The 19,733-nt window shown below is 36.5% G+C and overlaps 1 protein-coding gene across 1 annotated transcript; it reads right to left on the bottom strand.

Annotated features, from left to right (window-relative positions):
- Positions 1–4,898: 4,898 nt before the first annotated feature.
- LOC120326347 (uncharacterized) lies at positions 4,899–10,446 on the bottom strand. Its single transcript, XM_039392618.2, has 5 exons — positions 10,331–10,446; positions 9,809–9,886; positions 8,255–8,293; positions 7,021–7,139; positions 4,899–5,679 (listed from the first exon to the last, which is right to left on the bottom strand). Exons 1-5 carry the CDS (start codon positions 10,356–10,358, stop codon positions 4,942–4,944), a joined length of 1,002 nt encoding a protein of 333 aa, XP_039248552.2. The 5' UTR covers positions 10,359–10,446; the 3' UTR covers positions 4,899–4,941.
- Positions 10,447–19,733: the final 9,287 nt, after the last annotated feature.

Genomic DNA, 19,733 nt, shown 5'->3' with positions numbered 1-19,733 from the left:
GACGTGTTTATTTAGGATGTGACCAACCGTATTATGGAAATTACGAATAGACGAAAAGTACCCGTGTTCCAACTTTCGTGACTTCACAAAGGTAACATTCATGTGTTCAAACTATGATCTTGGAAAATGCAATAGGGCCTACACATTTATGAAGAATATAAGGATAGTAAAATGTTGCGCAACTGAGTTTTAAAATTTGGATATGTTGAGGCTTTAATGCTAGGAGGTAAGTCATTCCAAATTTTTACCCCGGTATATCTCAGAGTACTTTGTGTCCGCTTTGATTTACATCTTGGAACAAAAAGAGACCCTTGGGATGATGATCGGGTGTGATGGCTGTGTACATAGAACTGTGCCGTGAAATAATTATCAAAAGCTCTTGGTAATGAATTTGAAGAGTATTGATGCATTACTTTTGCAACTTCAAAAAGACACAAGTCCTTGAATTTGAGAATTTTTAGTTTAGCAAACAAAGGGGTACAACTAGAACGAGGTGGAGACTGGAGAATTACATAATATTCTTTCAGCTTTATTTTGTAGAACTTCTATTCTTTTTGACAATTGATTAGTAACATAGTATCCCCATGCCACCAAACCATACTGAATAACAGCATCTAATATGGCGGTTTTCGACGAGATTCATGACAACTTATCACGGGTTAATGTATATATACTTATGCTATTGCTTTCTGCTAGGACACATGAGATTAAATAGGAGCATGGTAACATTTCAATCATTTCTTGATGTAATAAAAATATTAGTAAACAACATTATTAGTATTATCATATTGTTTTTTTGTAATCCCGAGCAGTGATGAGCTGAAAAAACCGTGACAACCAGAACGCATCCAATTCGTGTATGCGATATATATTTACGACGCGGACGCTACCAGAAATTTTTGTCTGTTTCAAGATAAAGCCGAAGAACTACAATGTAATATGAATTCATTATCTGAAATATGTCTGTTTATATTTACAGCAATATTCATACCAATTCAATACAAATGTTATTATTAGAATCTAACAGGACAAATTTTTACGGGGTCAAAGGTCGGCAAAAATCCACTACCATGTCACTGCTGTACTAACTAATTGTTTGCCGCAATGTAAAAAGAATTATTACGTAACAAAACGTAAGTTAATAACTAAGTTTACCAGGGAAACTAAACTTTCCATGACATAATTTTATTTCAACAACAGGAACGCAAATGCAATAAAATGCCCAACAACCGGAACGCCGTTCCGGTGCGTTCCGGCTACAGCTCACCACTGATCCCAAGGATCACAAACTTAAAGAAAAGGGTCGAGCAGTTCAATAGGTTTGAGTCCATGCTGGTTATTGAGCTGTCTTCGGCCTATCAATATTAGATTAAATGGAAATCTGACGTCGAGACAGTAGCATACAATGCCAGAACAGCCTTACGGGATGAGCCATGGTGATCAGGGCACTGTTAGTCTGTGATAATTTCCTTAAATTTCTTCTTTAATCCTAAAATTGCTCTTTTGTCAGCACCTTTTCCCGTTTTCTTTTAACACCTACGATATTACCGTGCGTAAACCTTGCATATAAATTCTACCTCCATCTAATATCCGATGTTTCCGTTTATTTTTGGCTTTCAATCAGTATTTCAAGAAAAAAAAGACAAGTTTTTTAACATTGTATTCTCAAACCATTCGAGAAATTAAATACCCCAGGCAAATTAAATTGAGTGAGCAATAACCGACCAGTGGTTACGTGGACCACCTTGCTGTCATGAGATGTTTAATATTATTTTTGCGCTTAATTATCTTTCACAATATTCTAACCCATTGTCAAGAAATTGAATACGATATTACAAAGTTACGATTAAAAGGAGTTTTGCTTATATCAACTCAGTTTGGCTTTGACTGTTGTATTTTCGATTTGAAATGTGAGATTTGAATCACACTATCTAAGGATATGACCTTGCCAGTTTCCCTCAACTTTCAGTTTCAACCCCCTGTCCAGTGCAATGTTGCGACTGTCCTGATCGTACTGTTGTCGTGCGTAGGAACAAAAATCCTTTGCCACATTGCATGCATTCATATTCTTTTTAAAAGTAGCAAATCATCAAAATTGATAAATGGTAGTATAACTTTGAAATCATAATGAATTATATACATCGAGTATATGGCTTAATATATTAAAAATATTAGAAAATAACATTATTAGTATAACCATAATGTTTTTTTTTTGTGATCCAAGGATCACAAAGTTGAAGAAAAATGTAAAGCAATTCAATAGCCCTAAACATTGGAGACGGACGTTTTTTTCTTGGGCGAACACACAACTGTTTAGGACGCTTGAGTATATAACACATAAATAAAATAAATCATAGCACTAAGCAGCATGACAGGAAGTGAGAGCTCAACAGGGACATCAAGCGACATAAATAAAGAATTAATACTGACGTCATAGATATCATCTTACAATGGGTAGGTAAAATAGTTATTATTAAAATTTGACGCCTCTTTTATTTCTTTCTTTATATGATGCCACTAACAATTTGAATCATGTTTTTAAGCGCCACACCTGTTGGCGAGAGTGTGCCAGGAAGATCGAAAAATATTTGATCTCATTTGCGAAAATAAATAGATGCAGAGGGGGTAAAACATAGCGTTGTTATGTTTAGCGAAAGAAGCTGATATACAGTTCGATTCCATATTTGGATTGTATTTGTCACTAATTCCAGGAAAACTCAAAAAATTCGAAAATATCACACAGGCGTCGAACATGCGGGATGACCCAAAAAAGAACACCGGTAAATTTCTTAATTAGGTATACAGAACTATGCTCACGCTTTGCACGTGAGTTATGTTTAGGGTTACCATATTTTTGTGACTTCAAAGTGGGACGCCTCTAAAGACAAAGATCCCTTAGCTGTGATTTTAAAACTTTACATTTTCCGAATCTACTACATAGGCCTACATTTAAAGCTATCCCGGCTGTCTTCATTGATCATATTGTCATTGTGAATTCATGCGCATATTCTCTGTCCAAATATCGGGTTCAGTTCGAAAAATATAAAGGAATTGATGTTAACGATACCGGTAAATATAATTCGAATTTAGACTAATTAGTATTGGTTTTACATGCGATACGTTTTCTAACAATGTTAGCGGGAAACAAATCCATTCACCTTCAGTAGGTAGGCTAGCGCTGCGCTACACAGAAACAACAGTAACGAGAACAGGTTCGTGTATCATGCTGGATGGCTGTACACAAAAGCGGGACTTTTGGCTGACTTGTCGGGACGGCGGGACAAAACGCTAAAAAGCGGAACTGTCCCGCCTAAAGCTGGACGTATGGTAAGCCTAGTTATGTTATCTCTAGGGCCCTAGAATACATTCTAAAAACCTAGGTTCTGTTGTTTTCAGTGTCAATCTGTATTACGAAATAAGCCAGGGATGTGCACATAGGCTCTGTAGTAGTTGCAGGCACAAAATTTGTTATTGATTTTATGACATGTGTTGTTCGCTTAGCATAAGCTAGCTATTAGGGCATTGTAACACCATGGGCGTAGATAAAAAGAAATTGGACTCAGGTATAAACATCACTCGCACGTACCAGATTGAACTAAATTTTAAAAACTCGTTTCGCGGGCCGCACGATTTTTTCTTGTGGGCCACATTTGGCACGCGGGCCACAGGTTGCACACAACTGAAATAAGCGATTGATATTGGAATATATTTCATGCGGTTAAATAGGTAAAAAAAATAAGCATATTCTATAATTACTTGTTTTCCGCAACGGATAACGATATTACCGATGATTGCTCAAATTGGTATATATTTTAAACATAATGAGGCGGCACACAACAATGAGCAACGGCGATGAATGTGGGTACTATCGTGTTATCGCAGCACCACTTAATTTCTGATCTGGGTTGGTTGGTTTTATTTTATTTTAGGTTTAGGTCATTAACCACCCTCTAACTCATCCTAACTTAACGTGTAATAGTGTTAACCAAATTAACAAAATAAATGTATAAGAAGAATAGTGATGGAACGAAAGCTTCGAGGTGGCAGTTATAGTATGTTATTCATAGCATATACGATATCCCTCTACGTCTACATATATGTATAATTGTTGCACATGCAACAATATGCTTATGAATCGTAATACCTTTGCGACTGGAACATGACGTATTGATACTAACTCGAGACAGTTCGTCCTCTGATCCGTAAGCGGTAAAAATACTGATGGGGGGCAATAATATGGTAGGCAGTGGCGTAGCCAGGGGGGTGCTTTTTCGGGTCGAACCCACCCCCCACCCCCCCTTTTTGAAATGTAAAAAAAATAAAATCATTTTTCTGTATCATGGATAGCAATTTTCCGTAGCTTAAAATGCTTTTTAGACCCCCAGGACTAATGAAAACACGAGTATTCCAGCTCCCCCCCCCCCCCCTTTGAAAATTTCTGGCTACGTCCCTGATGGTAGGACACTGATTTGTAAAAATATCGCGTTCAGATTTGATATTTTGTTCGTCTCAATAATTGCTTTGTTTTTAAAATTCGGGCGTGTACTAGGTTATTTAGTTTGTAAAACGTTTACACCAAGGTACTCCATTCGATTCATTTGCTGACTGTCATCGACTGACAGTGCACAACGGTGGTTCCAACCGAAGGCCATGGCCCCCGAAAGGCCACAGAGTAGTTGGAGGGGACTAAAACGCTGGGCAGGCGCAAAACTGAATTTACTTTTTACTTTGGAATAAAACTACCCGTTATTTCTTGTTTTATAGCTTGATAAGGTAATTTCACGGGGTATTTCCACCTTGTTGAGCCCGAATTGTTTGCACGTGATGGGATTTGTCAGTCCATAGTCCAGCATTGGTAGAGTAGTCATTTAAAAAAAAAAGATTTTCGAAAGAGACAGCAAAACAACAAAATTAGCGTTTTCAACAATCATCGTTTCAGATTTATTCTCGCTCTTTGTCTAGCTTCATGGTTTTAAGATGTTTCAGTCTCTCGTTGACATGTTTCTCAAATTCTTTTTTACGTTCGGTAGTCGATTGGAAATCCCAATTAACGATGAATGGGCAAAGCCTAAGAGCGGAGTCCAGCCATCGTTTGGCGTTGTCGTGATCACCTAACTCAAGGTAACATTCTGCCACAAGGTGGTGCGATTTGGGGAGTAAATAATTTTTATGTTCTTTCATTGTTTTCATGCCGATATTTATGCCTTCCTTTGTCAATTCAATAGATTTTTGAAAGTCACCAAGTTTTTTAAGACTTTCGCCAATATGGTAATAGCAACCCATAATGGAAAGATCCCGATGAACTTCTAATTTAGGTGGACCAATTTCGTACTTTTCCATCACTGTACAAAACGCCGGAATCGCGTATTCATAAAAGATTCCTCTTGTGTCAGCACTAAGGCCAATGTGATATGACGTCAGCGCGTATTTCTCGCCTCTTGTAATGACGTCAATTGTGCGTCGTCGTATCTTTTCGTTTCTCATGTCGCGAAGCCAACAATGTAATGAACATTGGTAGTAAAGTAACGCTCGGACGAAATCGTTGTTTTCTCGGCAGAGTAGAGCTATGTTTGAGACTTCAACCTCGTTTATATTCAAGACTTTAGAACACAAATCGACCATTTCCATTCCTTCGATTCTTGCTTCTTCGAATTGAAGCAGATGAAGTAAACATTCGACCTAAAATGATGGTTTTATGTGTTTATGTTGAGGTAAAGATAAGGGCGCATATACCGTGTTTTGCGAAAATAAGACTGAGTTTTATTTCAATTTTGTTTCAAAAAATAACACTGGGGCTTATATTCGGGGGATGTCTTTTACTTTCATTTATCATAAACAAAACTACAAAGTAGAAAATTGCGAGATTTCAAATATAAAAAATATGAAAACCGATATCCATTTACCTAAAAATAACACGTTTTCCTCTCGCACAAGCTCAAGTTTAATCATTTGAAACGTGTAGGGAGGGGTTTCTTGCTATTGACTAGGTCAAAAAAAAAAGTCACGTTATTGACTAGGTCTTACTAGGTCTATAAGAGAGGGCTTATATTAATTCAATTTCAAAATTCAGGCTAGGTCCTATTTTCAGCGAAACGCGGTATTCGTTATTTCGCGAATATTTTTATGTAAGCTTTCAGATCACAAACGCATTATTATTGAAAGCTTCGAACCCTCAAAAATGTGTGCAAACTATGACCGCATTTACTCAAGTGTAGGTGATCTCTGATAGAAGTTACAAACGACCCTTTTTAAAAGCCTTGTTTTAGTTGGTTCTCGATACGGCGCGGCGATCAACTGAAAACTCAGTGGTTCGTCGGGGAAACTGAAATACCCGATTGGTAATTGCGAGGGATTTTCTAGTCTATTTGACTCTAGAAATGCATTTTTGTGTCATTATGGTCAACATTTGCTGAATGAAGAAACCAAACATGATGAGGTTTGCAGGTGCAGAAAGGGAAATCGAGAGAATCGAAGTTGTTTGAAAAAGTTGGCAAATTTTCCGCGGTTATAAATATTTGAATCTAAACGATCAAACGATGGTGCGCCTCATAAGGAGGGCGTGAAACTAATTGAGAATAAAAATATATTATATTACTTTTGGCTTACTATTTGTTATTTGCGGTCCTTATGTTAGCTAGTTATTTTTGAGGTGGGGCACGAGATAAACTCTAAAAAGGGAGCCTGCTTAAAATCTTTAAGAACCACTGAATTCAAACATCTTTAAACTTCTGAAATTGTATCATTATAATTGTCCGTGCAATTAAACGAAGCAAACATGTGTAAAACAAAAGGGAGCTCCAGAAGTGTGTGTACCAATATGGAGGTAACTAATTTTGTTCGCGTGCTTTACATCAAGTTGTGTAAAGGGACTGAAACCTATGAGCGGGCGTAAATTCAATGGGCTAACACATACAGTCCCCAAACTCGTAATAGAACTAAAATTGGAAAAAAAGTCATGGTAGTACCCATTTACGTGCCATTAAACGGAGCAAACGTGTAATACAAAAGAGCCTATATTACCTTCAATACTTGAAACTTGAAGTTCTGTAGAGGTTGTTCAAGTGTCGTTTTCATTATGTCAGTAACTGTTCTCAAAGCGTCGCCGTATCGTAACTCTTTCATGCTGATGATCAGTTCAACTAAAAAAGAAACGATTTTTCAAGTTCAAGCATGTGAGCCGTTCTTCTTCTTTATGGATCGGTCGACCTCGTAGCCTAACGGATTTATCCTAAGCAGAGTAGAGACGTGCTAGGAAATAGGACATAGGCGTAATTACGATAAACGCATGTGTTGGTGCAAAATAGTCTATTCAACTGTATACACATAAACGCTGATCAGTTACGGCTTCCTCCGCCATGAAGTCCATGCTTCCGAAAACAAATAACTGGCTACCTCATCAGATACACGACTTGGACTGGTAACGGAACGAGAGAACTTGGTTCGCCATATGGTTAAGCCGTCTTATCGACCGTCCTCTCCATCATGATAAATATGTGTATCCTATCCTACAAAGCCTGCATATACATTGAGCTGTACATAATCATGCAATTCCTTAAATGACTGTACCCAGAAGCTATACGAGTTTTTTCGAGTTCTCGCATATTTGATATTTTTATTTTCACGAATCGACGATTATTAGTCTGAAAAATTGGTAGATAGGAATGAAAACGTCGCATTAAAATAATTTTAAAGTTGAAAGTTATTATGTCAAGTAAAATGCAAATCTTGCGGAACTGCTTAGCTGTTTTATGGTGTCGTAAAGTTAAGTTTCAAAACTTCCAAATGTTGTGTGTCGTATACGTATCATTATATGAAATGTTAATACATTTTGCAGTCGGAATATGCAGTCGCAAAAAACCTGTAATTTGAGCATTCAAATTATTATAAGTAGCGAGAGGGCTTGTTTTGAGAAGCATGTGCACAGATTGCGCTGGTATATCATTACATTTTCATGCTCACCGAATATAAAGTGTTTATAATTTTGTTAAAATAACATTATATGAAAAACTTTGACAGTATATTAGAAAATGCGACACTACAACATATTATGTTAGTCTAAACAAATCCTTTACAAATTGTGTAAAGGAACTGAAACCTATGGGCAGATGGTATGTTCACTTGGCTAACACGGACGGTCCCCGAACTCGTAATAGAACTAAAACGAGGAAAATCGGAAAAAAATTATGGCCTAACCCTAACGTAGTACACGTACTACGGGAGTACCTATTTTTGTGACAAAATCAAACACACTCACCTTCTTTTTCGAACCTTTCCATTTCGACTTGAAGTGAAACTAAACAAAATGAATACCTTTCGTTATATTTTTTACTATTATTCATGCCACATAAGAACTAATGAGGTTCTATTTCTGGCTTGCGTTGGGTACAAAACTATTATAATTAAATTGAAAGACTCTCGAAAAAGTTATTATTTGGACCAGAAACGTTCCCAGACAACCCAAATTTTTACCGGAGCATGAGAACTTATTAAATTTGAAATATTTCCAACGACGACAATAAATTCTGTGAAATTTGAGTTTGACATTTATATCGAACAACTTGTATGCAAATTGATCGAGACGCCGGGGCCCAAATATGCGAAACAATGCAATAATTTGTATATGAAGATGGATGAACCGAAATTGAAAACAATCAATTATGTAAAGTGGGAGTGTGCAACCTGTGATCCAAAAAAAAAATTTGTGCGGCCCGCGGAGAAATGCCAACTTCAAAAGATGTTTAATCTCGTGCGCGCGAGTAATTCCAATCCTTTGGTCTATACCTGAGTCAAATTCGTTAACTATGCTTTTGACGTTACAATGGCTTAACAGCTAGTTTGTGCAAAGCAAACAACGCATGACATTAGATCAATAATTGAAAGTTTTGTGCCTGTAACTACTTGATAGCCTATGTTGAATGAAGGTGCGTCCCGAGGTTTCACCCTGCAGTTATTTGTATCAGGCCCTACTGTATTAAAAGTTGCACACCTCGGATGTATGAGACTAGCGCATGCATCTCGTTTTAAAGTTTTATATCGCCTTGTCACATCTCGTAACGCCAGCCCCTTTTCCATATTTAAGCCATTTGTTTTCCGGTTAATTATTAGTGAATCGTGGCACGAAACAAAAGTTTGAACGTTATTTGATAAATGAATATGATTGAAATGAAATGCCGTCTACAACTTATATGCCATGAAAAACAAAAAAGAGTATCAATTTATTTACGTTAATTGCAGTATCAGGTTTTCTTCAGTTCCTAGTCTGTCCAGTTGAACAACTAAGTTATGTGGACGGTATTTTTGTTAAAAATAAGTTTACTACTTGCTTAAATTATATACAAAAGGTTGAGCATATCGGGGAACTTGCAGCGCTCATAGAAGTTTAGGTTTACGGAATCATATGCATAATATTTTGTCACTTATTTATGGCTTTTTTCATATTATGAACAAAATTTGTATAAGAAAGATTATAGCTGATCGCATATTTGTTTAGATTGCAAAAATGTACAGACATACAGGGTGTCCATAAACTTCTTTTACAATTTCAATTTTGTTATGGTGTCAGTTCTCAATATATCTTAACCAGTTTGCTGTTTTTTAATCGTTAATTGTTAAAGTATTTTTACTCTATTTAATGCATCTGTGAGAACCAAAACAATATATGGTATTGATGCAATTTGAAAAAAATCCAAGACTTTATGGACACCCTATATTTGAGTTACTACAATTTTGAGCCATTTATACCAGGGCCAGCTACAGGAAAAAATTGTATGTCTGCGGTGTAGTTTCGAGGTAAAATTTTTAATCTTACATGGATTTGTCTGTGTTTTTGCATCAACGAGCTCTCCCTTCTTTCTGCACGTTCCATTTGTTGGCAAAGAACGGCGGGCTGAAAAGTAAAGTTGAATGTTGTTTCAAAATCTACGACACACGAATACCAGGAAATGGAAATTATTTAAAATCCTAAAACTCTTCGATGAGAATCTTTTCTGTTCCAATTTTTTTAGAGTTGTAAAAATGAAAAAAAAAGGCAATTCAGGTAAATAAAATGCGAAAAATAAACAATACTACTCATCGAGGAGCAACTTATTTTCTTTAAAGTCTAACAGTAATTGGGAAAAAAACGTCAAACAACATCATATTAGTTCACGAAGAATAACATCAAATCAACCTGATACACACAGAAGTCGCTTGATCATGATAATGTCGAATATCAATTAAACTGGCTTCAAATTTTTATCCTTCCCTATATGCAATATATATACACATACATATATATTTATATTGTATTCATAATAATAAAATATATATAATATGCAATAGAATAACTTACCGACATGCCTATTTATTCCATCCGACATATTGTTCGCCTAATTTCCTGAAGATCTCGAAAAATGTTTCACAACATGAAAGTCGGTTATCACAACACTGTTTTAATATGTGTTAAACCCCTGTGAACAATATTTAAAATGTAATGAGTTTGGACCTGACTACGGCCCGCAGGCCAAATCCGGCTCGTTGTGGGTAATTCAATCTGGCCTGCCTGATGCTGCCACAACCCCACTAACACTAAATTTTGATGTTTTCCTAAAATAGCTCAAGGAATTTGTTGCGATTGCGATTAAATTCAGTTTGGGCAAGAGGCTTAGTGTTTTCCACTTTTTCTTTTGTAACACTGTAATTATTATACATAAAATATAACTCTTACGTCATACTTAGATGGCCCACTTGTCTAGATGGGCACATTTTTTGGCCCCTTTGTTCAAAATCTTCGCGCACCCCCGGTTTAGATTCTATATACTTTTGCAATTTTTTATAAAGAAAATGTTCCGAAACAAACCCCATTCCCAGACAATCGCTAGCCCAAGTTATAATGCATTCGAATTAAACATTCCGAATACGCATTCTACAAATATTTGCAATGACGACAAATTTCCCGATCTATATCCTCGGTATATATAGCTTAATGCTAACTGCTATTACTACAAACAGTGACGCGGAAAAATTGCAACCACGAGACCATTAGTTTCAGTTTGAGAGTCTCAACTGGAAGTGCCTATGTGTGGCCTCCCATGAAACAGGTCGTAACTGCGTTATTACGAGTGTCATATGCAAAGAAAGAGTTGGCGTCTAGAACGCGCAGTTCATATTGAGATTTATTAAAGACATGCAATGGTTTGCAAATCCGGCCATACAGACTATGAATGCAGTAATAAAATTGTCATATGCTGGGAAAAGGTTAACTTCTAACCCTATTGTCACACAGCTCATATTCAGAGCAACTAAATAGATGCAATATAGTTTTGGTCTCGCTAATTCGGCCCCAATGATACAATCCATAAATGCAATAATAAAAGTTTCATCTGCAGGAAAAGGGTTAACTTTTAACCCTATTTCCGCGCAGCTCATAATTAGAGTCATTAAAATACAAGCCATACTTGTGGTCCCGCAAATTCGTCCATAAATACGTTAATACGAGTGAAAAATGCAAGAAAAGGGTTAACGTCTAGCACAAATGACGAGCAGCCATGCAATATTTTTGGTCCAAAAGATTCAAAGAAATTTTTGAAACAATATATTAACAATTGGTGCAATATTATTCGATGTCCCAGAATCATTTTACAAATTACCTTGAAACAAAAGCGTAATTTGATGCCTTAAACAGGAACAGTAATGCGGGTAACTATTTTAATGTGTTGAAATAATTTGAAATTGGTATAAAATAATATTTAAATTTTCTATAAAATATGTTTTAATCAAGCTATTTTTCTCAGAACGAGTACTTGCTGGGAATAGTAGTGCAGTGGTTCTCGACCTGTTGTATTTTTAATACGATGCCTACTGTGCCTTTCGCTTTGAACAAGACATGTACAAGTACTCACTGATATATAACAATAAATGAAAAGCTAATATTTATTTGAAATGCCCGGAATCTTTCCGTTTCAAAGGGCATGTGATGAAAACCCGAGTTGTGAAATCTACTATGTCAACACAGTTGGGTCTAGGGCTTTAAACAAACGCTTTAGGCAAATTTTGAAATTCCTTATTCCACCGGGGTTGGCCGGCATTTAAATGAACTCTGTTCTCGTTTGTTTTCCGGTATTTGGGGGATTAGTTACCAATTAATGCACACTCTTTTGTGCAATTTCTGTAGTTATTAATACGTACATAAATAAGTATTACCTCAATGATAAATAAGTAAAAAAATTAGTAATACTAGACTCAGATACAAAGCAAAATCCCAACTAAAACAACGATAATATCGGTCAGAGAACGAAGACTTATCGATGGAAAGTTAGGGGATCCCCCAAAACAGCGCTCTTACTCCATAGCGGCACCTTGTGTCCTATCACTAATTAATTAATCACTCGCTAATTATACGACGTAATTCATCCAAAATCAATAGGCTCCTGGTACGACATATGATGAATGCACATGCAAAATCTAGAGCAGATTCAATCTCGCTTTCGTGAAATATCGCGTGCATCTAACAGACAAACACCTATCAACATACTTACCGATTAAAATCGATAAGTAATTAAGTGCCTTCCTTTGGAAGAATTCCTCTCCAGCGGTACCCTGCCTTAGCGTATAAAACTTGTATGAACAGCCTTCAAATAGCTTGCTTGTTATAAGCCAGTGGTTCTCAAACTTTTTACGTCCTTCCCTCCCTTCTTAGAATTTCTCAAAATTTACTACAGATAACAATAATCTACAAATAACAGATAGTGAGGCGAAAGTATGTTTCACCCAAAAAATACGTGGATGGAACGTGAATATCAAAAATAAAGAAATACGAATACCCAAAATAAGATAAAAAAATCTAACAAATATTTTTATTTTTCATTAGCTTCACTCCCCTTCGAAAATGATCTGCGTCCCCCCCTGTGGGGTGCTCCCCACCGTCTGGGAACCACTGCTTAAGCTATTCTCTTCGTCTAAGTTACGAATCCTTTGTTCTATGGAACGACTTGCGCGCTAATATATAAAAAGCTCCCTTTCAGTGGTTACTTATCAATTTGATCCAAGCGATATACATCAAAAAACAAATCGGATTTGCATAATTTCAAACGATCAAATAATTTTGTTACATTTACTGCTTCCGATTTTTCCGATTAGCTCGGATAATGTCTCAACTATTTTGCTCGAATCAAAATAATAGACGTGAATAAATTAGCCCGATCATTTGAATTAGCTTATCTACAATAAGGCGGTTATAAATTAGACTGAGCTAAAAATGATCTATCCTAGGCCTTACTGCAAGCACTCTGTCACGTGGTAATAGTACGTGACTGATAAGTGCTGTTTTGAATCAGACATTGGTGCGGACCGATTTTAGCATTAATAAAGAATTTTCTGTTGTACGTCATATTATAATTTAAATTATCTTTTTTTGCAGAAAATAACCAAACGACTCTCGGAATGCCTGCCTCGAGAAAACTGCTTCGAGAACGGGATTTAAATATCTTCGTGGTTTAGGCACGACTCTGATGCCTTGCTGTTGGTACGAACTTTTTAAATCGGGCTCTGGTGCGTACCGATTTTGATCTAACGTTTGAAATTATTTTGATGGAAATCATGTGAGAAATTACCCTTTTTAATGGAAAATACTTAAAACGCTCAGTGATGTCTGACGGAGATTAAATTGATTGAGTTATCTCATGATCTAAATACCTTCCGTGGTTCAAGCACAATTGTGTGTTATATGTTTAGTCTAAGCGCGATAAAGTAACACAAAATCTACGACAGACAGAGTCATAACAATAATTTGAACATGTCAATTAAGGTGCAGGTAATTGACGTTTTTGAAATACCATTTATCGATTTATGAGAGAAAATACGATTCAGTTTGCATTGTAGGTTAAATTAGTATTCACTGTGATAACATTGCAGCAATTATAATAGCATATCACGGTAATTGTTTTAAATAAATTATGTCCTCACGTAAGCGCTTTGTAAAGTATTTGCATAGCCAGCCGACATCTATGCGCGCAAATAACTTGCCGTAAGTATGTGATTACGCAAGCACTATGAAATACAGTACAATGGACGTTTCCCTGATCCTTAACCCCTGAAAAATTTCCTCATTGTTTAAAATTATTATTTTTAATAAAATCCTAAGTCACGTGCGGCTTACAAGTATTGGTAGCAAATTTTAGGCTAGTTCATCGCTAGGTTTGCGGAATCAATTCGCGATTATTGCAACTAAACTAAAGGTCCTCGGAAGACATGATGACAATTAAGTTATTCGATTTACAACTTTTTTTCGAAACAAAACTGAAAACTGACAAATAACACGCAAAACCACGAGAGCGGGGTAATGTTTACAACCATGCTTGAATATCTGTCTGAGCGAAGAAGTGTCAGAGCGAATGTAAAAATTACAATTGTTACGCCATTTTTGACGTATTGCTGATTGGTCATTGTTACAGACATAATAAAGGAAATCGATGCTCGGGAAAACATCCATTGATAATGAAAGAAACAAATGTCTTGATCTGTTCAAAATATTGACCGCCAGATCATATAGCCCTTTACATTTAAATTTGGGAATCTCGTACAAAGTTCAAGCATAACAGCCATTCAACTTGTCAATATAATAATCTACGAAGCGTAAAAAAAATGACGTTTTTGAACATCGGCTAGGCATGCATTAAGACCCAAAATACAAACGTAACGTCGATGTAAACAAATACGACAATAATCAGGCATTAAGTAAGCTTAAGAATGACATGGGTGAAGATGCCAACATCTAAAGATAATGCAGTATGCGGTAGCTTATGAAATCATGCTCAATTATTTAAAACTAATTCGGGATCTTTTGCACAAAATCCCTTACAACGCTCAAAATAAACTGAAATTAGTAAATATCCCAGGGGTAGGCAAGGTTTTTGAATCATGGGCCCAAACTTTGACAAACCTAGACTGACGGGCCATGTAAGTGTGACGTAAAAAAGTAACATTTTATGAACAATATTTACAGTGTTACAAAGCAATGATGGAAAACAATAGGTCTCGTGCCAAACTTAATTTAACCGCAATGTCAACGAATTCCTTGATCTATTTTTAGCTAAAACAACAAAATTCGATTTCGGTTTGGTTGTGGCAGCATCAGGCGAGCCAGAATGAATTACTCAACGGGGCGGATTTGGCCCGCGTGCATTTACATAGGCCATTTTCCTGTCTGAATACATTCAAATATTCGATTCGTTTTGGACAACCCTGCTATCAATATCAATGATTACACGTTGTCAAACGTATACCTTCCTTTAAGGTGCTCATTTTGTCTTGAATTATTCACATACAAACAGACAAGAATAATACAATGTTGATTGGCATCGATAACTATTTGCATGTATGATGGATGGTCTGTGGCTTTAAATTTGGGGTTTTACATTAGAGCATAGCAAAGGGGAAAACAATAAGCCTCTTGCCGAAACTTAATTTAATAACAATCTCAACAATTTTATTGACTTATTTTTTTTAACTAAGTCATCAAAAATTGGTTCCAATTTGGTTGTGGCAGCATCAGACGGGTCATATTGAATTACCCAATGAACCGGGTTTGGACCACAGGCCGTCGTTTGCCCATGCCAGCATTAGGCTATTAGGTTTTCTTTTCTAGAAGCGGCAATTAAGAAAATTCAGGTAAAATAAAATATACTGGATTCGCCATAAAAGTATTCGGTTGTACATCGACCACGGTTGAGTTCGCTTTTGACGACAAGACCAAATATTTTTATTCTCTGACCCAGAATCGATACAACTGCTCGGTTACTGGGACGGATCTGCCACAGTACGTTATTACATTTCTAAGTAGTGCATTCATATATATTTTTTATTAAACAAATTTTTGTTTTATCTCGCAGCTGCGGTTTCCAGCAAACGCCGGGTGGATATGAATCCAGTACGTTTACGATATACTGGATATCTGCTGAATTAATTTTTTCACTAAGATACTACATACTAGAAGTATGTGAACCAAGATGGCGGACACCGGAACTTAGTATGTGTAGCTGGTTAGGGTTAGGCCATAATCTATTCCAATTTTCCTTATCTTAGTTCTATTACCAACTCGGGGGCTAGCCAAGTGACTCCCGTAGTATTCGTTATATTCGTTCCGGTGTCCGCCATCTTGGTTCACATACTTAGAAAAATACTGAAGATGATAATCTTAATCTAGTCCAGCATGATTAAGCCGGAACAGTAGATAGGACCAGTAAAACAAACATAGCATGAACGTTACTCCACATAATTCGTTATTTATCCTGTCAACATTCGCAGACATTTATTGCTTCCTACGAGCATAGACGCATAATCTGCACAGAGTTAACAATAGCACAGAACAGAAGGGTCGTTTATTCTGTATTATGCAGTACTTTTATATCAATAAACACGTGACATCCTAACCGAGTACCTCTCGTTGCGAATCGCCCATGTTTTTTCTTCTAGTGGGCGACACTTGAAAAACTCAAATTTGGAAAATTTATGATTGAAAATAATTTTCATTTTCAATGATTTGCATCGAATATCTGAAGGAAGCGGTGAATACAATAACCGCGCAAATGTCGAGTATTGTTTTAGCATTTCAACTGGCTTATGTTAAAGACATGTCGAGCAAAAAAAGCTGCAAGCTGAAGCAGAAAATACGAATCCTATCATGGTAAATAGCCTTCAACGACAAACTTTACAAAAAAGAGATGCACTCCTTTAAATATGCTCGACTGCGTCAAATTGTTTTTTTTTTAGTCAATAAATTGGGACGAGAATTTCGTATGTTTTTCCTGTCCACAGACTTATTTTAAGGGAGTTGGAGATAGTGGTGCCACCACGCAGCATAAGTTCAAATCACAAATTAAATTACAGAAATACATAAAGCATTGACAGAAAGTTTACTCTCTCTAATTCGACAACCTGCCATGCTTTTTATCTGTAATGATACGATCGAAACCATATGTCTACAATGAACGAAACTTTGAGTCAAGTTAAACATTTCACAATGCAAGTATCCGCAACAGCTAACGCAACGCTGCGAATACAAACTCACTCTGTCTTTCCAAATTTCTGACTACAACGAGATAAGAAATGCAAGACAACCAAGACGCGATACAACATGTCGAATGCGTATTTGTTGAGCTCTGTTAAAGCAATGGATATAACATTTATGCTTATACATTCGCTGCAGAATACTATTCGAAAAATTTAATGTCGATATTTTGCAAAGGTTCTCTGCTGCGAAAATGTTATGTATAACGTATAAATAGTGAACTAACGCGCTCTAGAAATGACTATGACTCTGACCTTAAAATGATGACCTATAAGTTATAACTCTGATCCTATATGACTCTGAAATACCAAGAAAATAAGTGACTACTAATCCGTACAACCCCAACTGTCTTTAACTAGCAACCCAAATCTTATACTATACGACTCTACACTCGACCGTCTATGTGGCTTTGTTTACTAAATGTTTTATAGCATTTGATAGTTCACCTATATTCAGTTCGACCTTACTTCCCAAAGTTATCAATTCAACCTTTATATGAGTTATTTTAACAAGCCACAATAGTCTAAACATTGTTGAAGCCAAGTGCTCGCGACACTGCCACAAATATCAAGAAATTATATTTATTATTTCAACCTAAAAAAGCGAGCATACCAACAAGGGCGAATAGAAATATATATAGTAGCATTAAACTAAATTAAGTTATTAAAAAATTGTATTATGTCCCTCTATCGGGAAGTCATGTTTCTTGTGCGGCACCTTTATACTGCGACGATTTTTCGTCCGTGTTTATCATGTTTTTTCCATTATAAACTCCCACAAACTACGTAACTTATTTTTTGAGTAATCCAAACGATATCTGATTGATTGATCTCTTCATGAAGTGTTTCGCATGTGCTTCGTGAACGAGACCTCGAGTGATTACCAAATTCCCTTAAAGGTACAAAAGTAGAACCCGAAATGTCAAAACCGCAACGACCAACATGCGGCCTCGGTACCCAATACCAACTATAAGATGTAAAACGTTAACTTGTGCGACTTCGTAAATGCGTTATGGTACTCAATGGGCATATTGTTTATATCAAATTAGTACCAGGTTAGTCGAGCTATTCATTCTACTGGACCCTCTGGATCGTTCGACTGAAGACGACAATTGGACAACGTAATCGCAAACACCTATGGTCACTTGATTTCTGGCAAAAAAGTCCTTCATATTGTGTGTTATCAGAGTGAGGTTGGATAGTGACATATTGTGTATATGTATAGTGTATAATGCAGCACTGAGTCAGCGTATACCAAGAAAAGACCGAAACACGTTCTTTCCAAGATATTTGATCTAGTTTGTTATCTATGTGTGGTATTAGGCTGACGTTGAAAGTCCGTCGTTTGAAAGTCCTATTCTCATACAAGTAGTAGGTCTACAAATATATCATGACAAAGACATGATTCAGTAATACATGTTATGGTTCTAGATTTTATGATTTCAAGTTATGTATCATGCATGTGTTAACCTTGATAACCACTTTATATGCTTTAAAATAGCAATAAAAATCATCAATAGTTATTATTACCACTATTGAATATCATCACCACATGATAAGCACAAGGTATTCATTACTAGCCTTTTTGCAGAGAGAGGGTGATCCAAATTCATGTTGCCCCTTCATATCTTACCATGTCGTTAAATACATCACCAAATACTATCCATGAATGGCCAATACTGTATATACTTTAAATCCCAAATTTGGATCTAAGAAAAAACTTAGACTTGGACGCGTTTGCGACCAGAACTGTGTAGGTGCGGAACACCGGCCTCCTGAAAAATCAAATTTTTATTACCAAATCTTTTGCATAAAATGCAAATATTTTCAATAGACTGTTACGGGAAAGCTTATCCAACGAGTCGGACCCCCCCCCCCCCCCCTCCCCTTTTGAGAATGTAAAAAAGGCATTTTTCTGTATTATGCATCGCAAACTTTCGTATTCGTAGCGTAGGATCCGCTAGATGTTACGATCTAACTTGTCAACTAGAAAATTCAAATCCCCCCCCTTCGAAAATTCTGGCTACGCCCCTGAAATTGCGCATCCCACTCCCGATTTTAGAAAATTGAAAATTTCGAGTCCGATTCCGGGAGTGCAAATTTGCGGCTTCAATAAAAAAGCCCAATTTCAACTCCACAAATCTGTTAGAAATAAAATTGCCTTCACAACCATTCTATTTTGTACTGGCATGTATAGCAGTCAAGTCAAGGTATAGCTTACGTTCCCAAATGTTTCCTATCTTAAAGTAACCATCAGTAGAGGTTGCACGAGACTAACTTCCAATCCTTTCTCAATGCCTTTGAGCTAGTGGAATCGTATGCGTATAATGCGATGATGATGTAGCAGGTATAAACATGGCCATACTATGAAATTCAAGAGTCTGCACCCTAACACAGTGAACTGCTTGTTTGAGGAAGTCTGATATTGGTCGGACGAAACGTTACAAAAATACATTTGTGTTAGTGTGCAGCAAGACTCTTGAATAGCATAATATCTTAAAGTATCCGCGAATTTTATTTTATCCATAAAAGGGTCAGTCATCGTTGTCATATGCTTAATTAAAGTGTATTTCTGATATACCTGATACCATAATTGGAGCGACTGTTTCGGACATAAATTCAAGATCATTCTGTGGCTCATACCTTGATTCAATGAATTACTTTCGCCATCTGTGAATGTTTACACATTT

The sequence above is a fragment of the Styela clava genome, chromosome 4, assembly GCF_964204865.1.
Source record: "Styela clava chromosome 4, kaStyClav1.hap1.2, whole genome shotgun sequence".
NCBI lineage: Eukaryota > Metazoa > Chordata > Ascidiacea > Stolidobranchia > Styelidae > Styela > Styela clava.
Note: the sequence above shows the minus strand (reverse complement) of the source record. Positions and strands in the feature narration are given on the sequence as shown.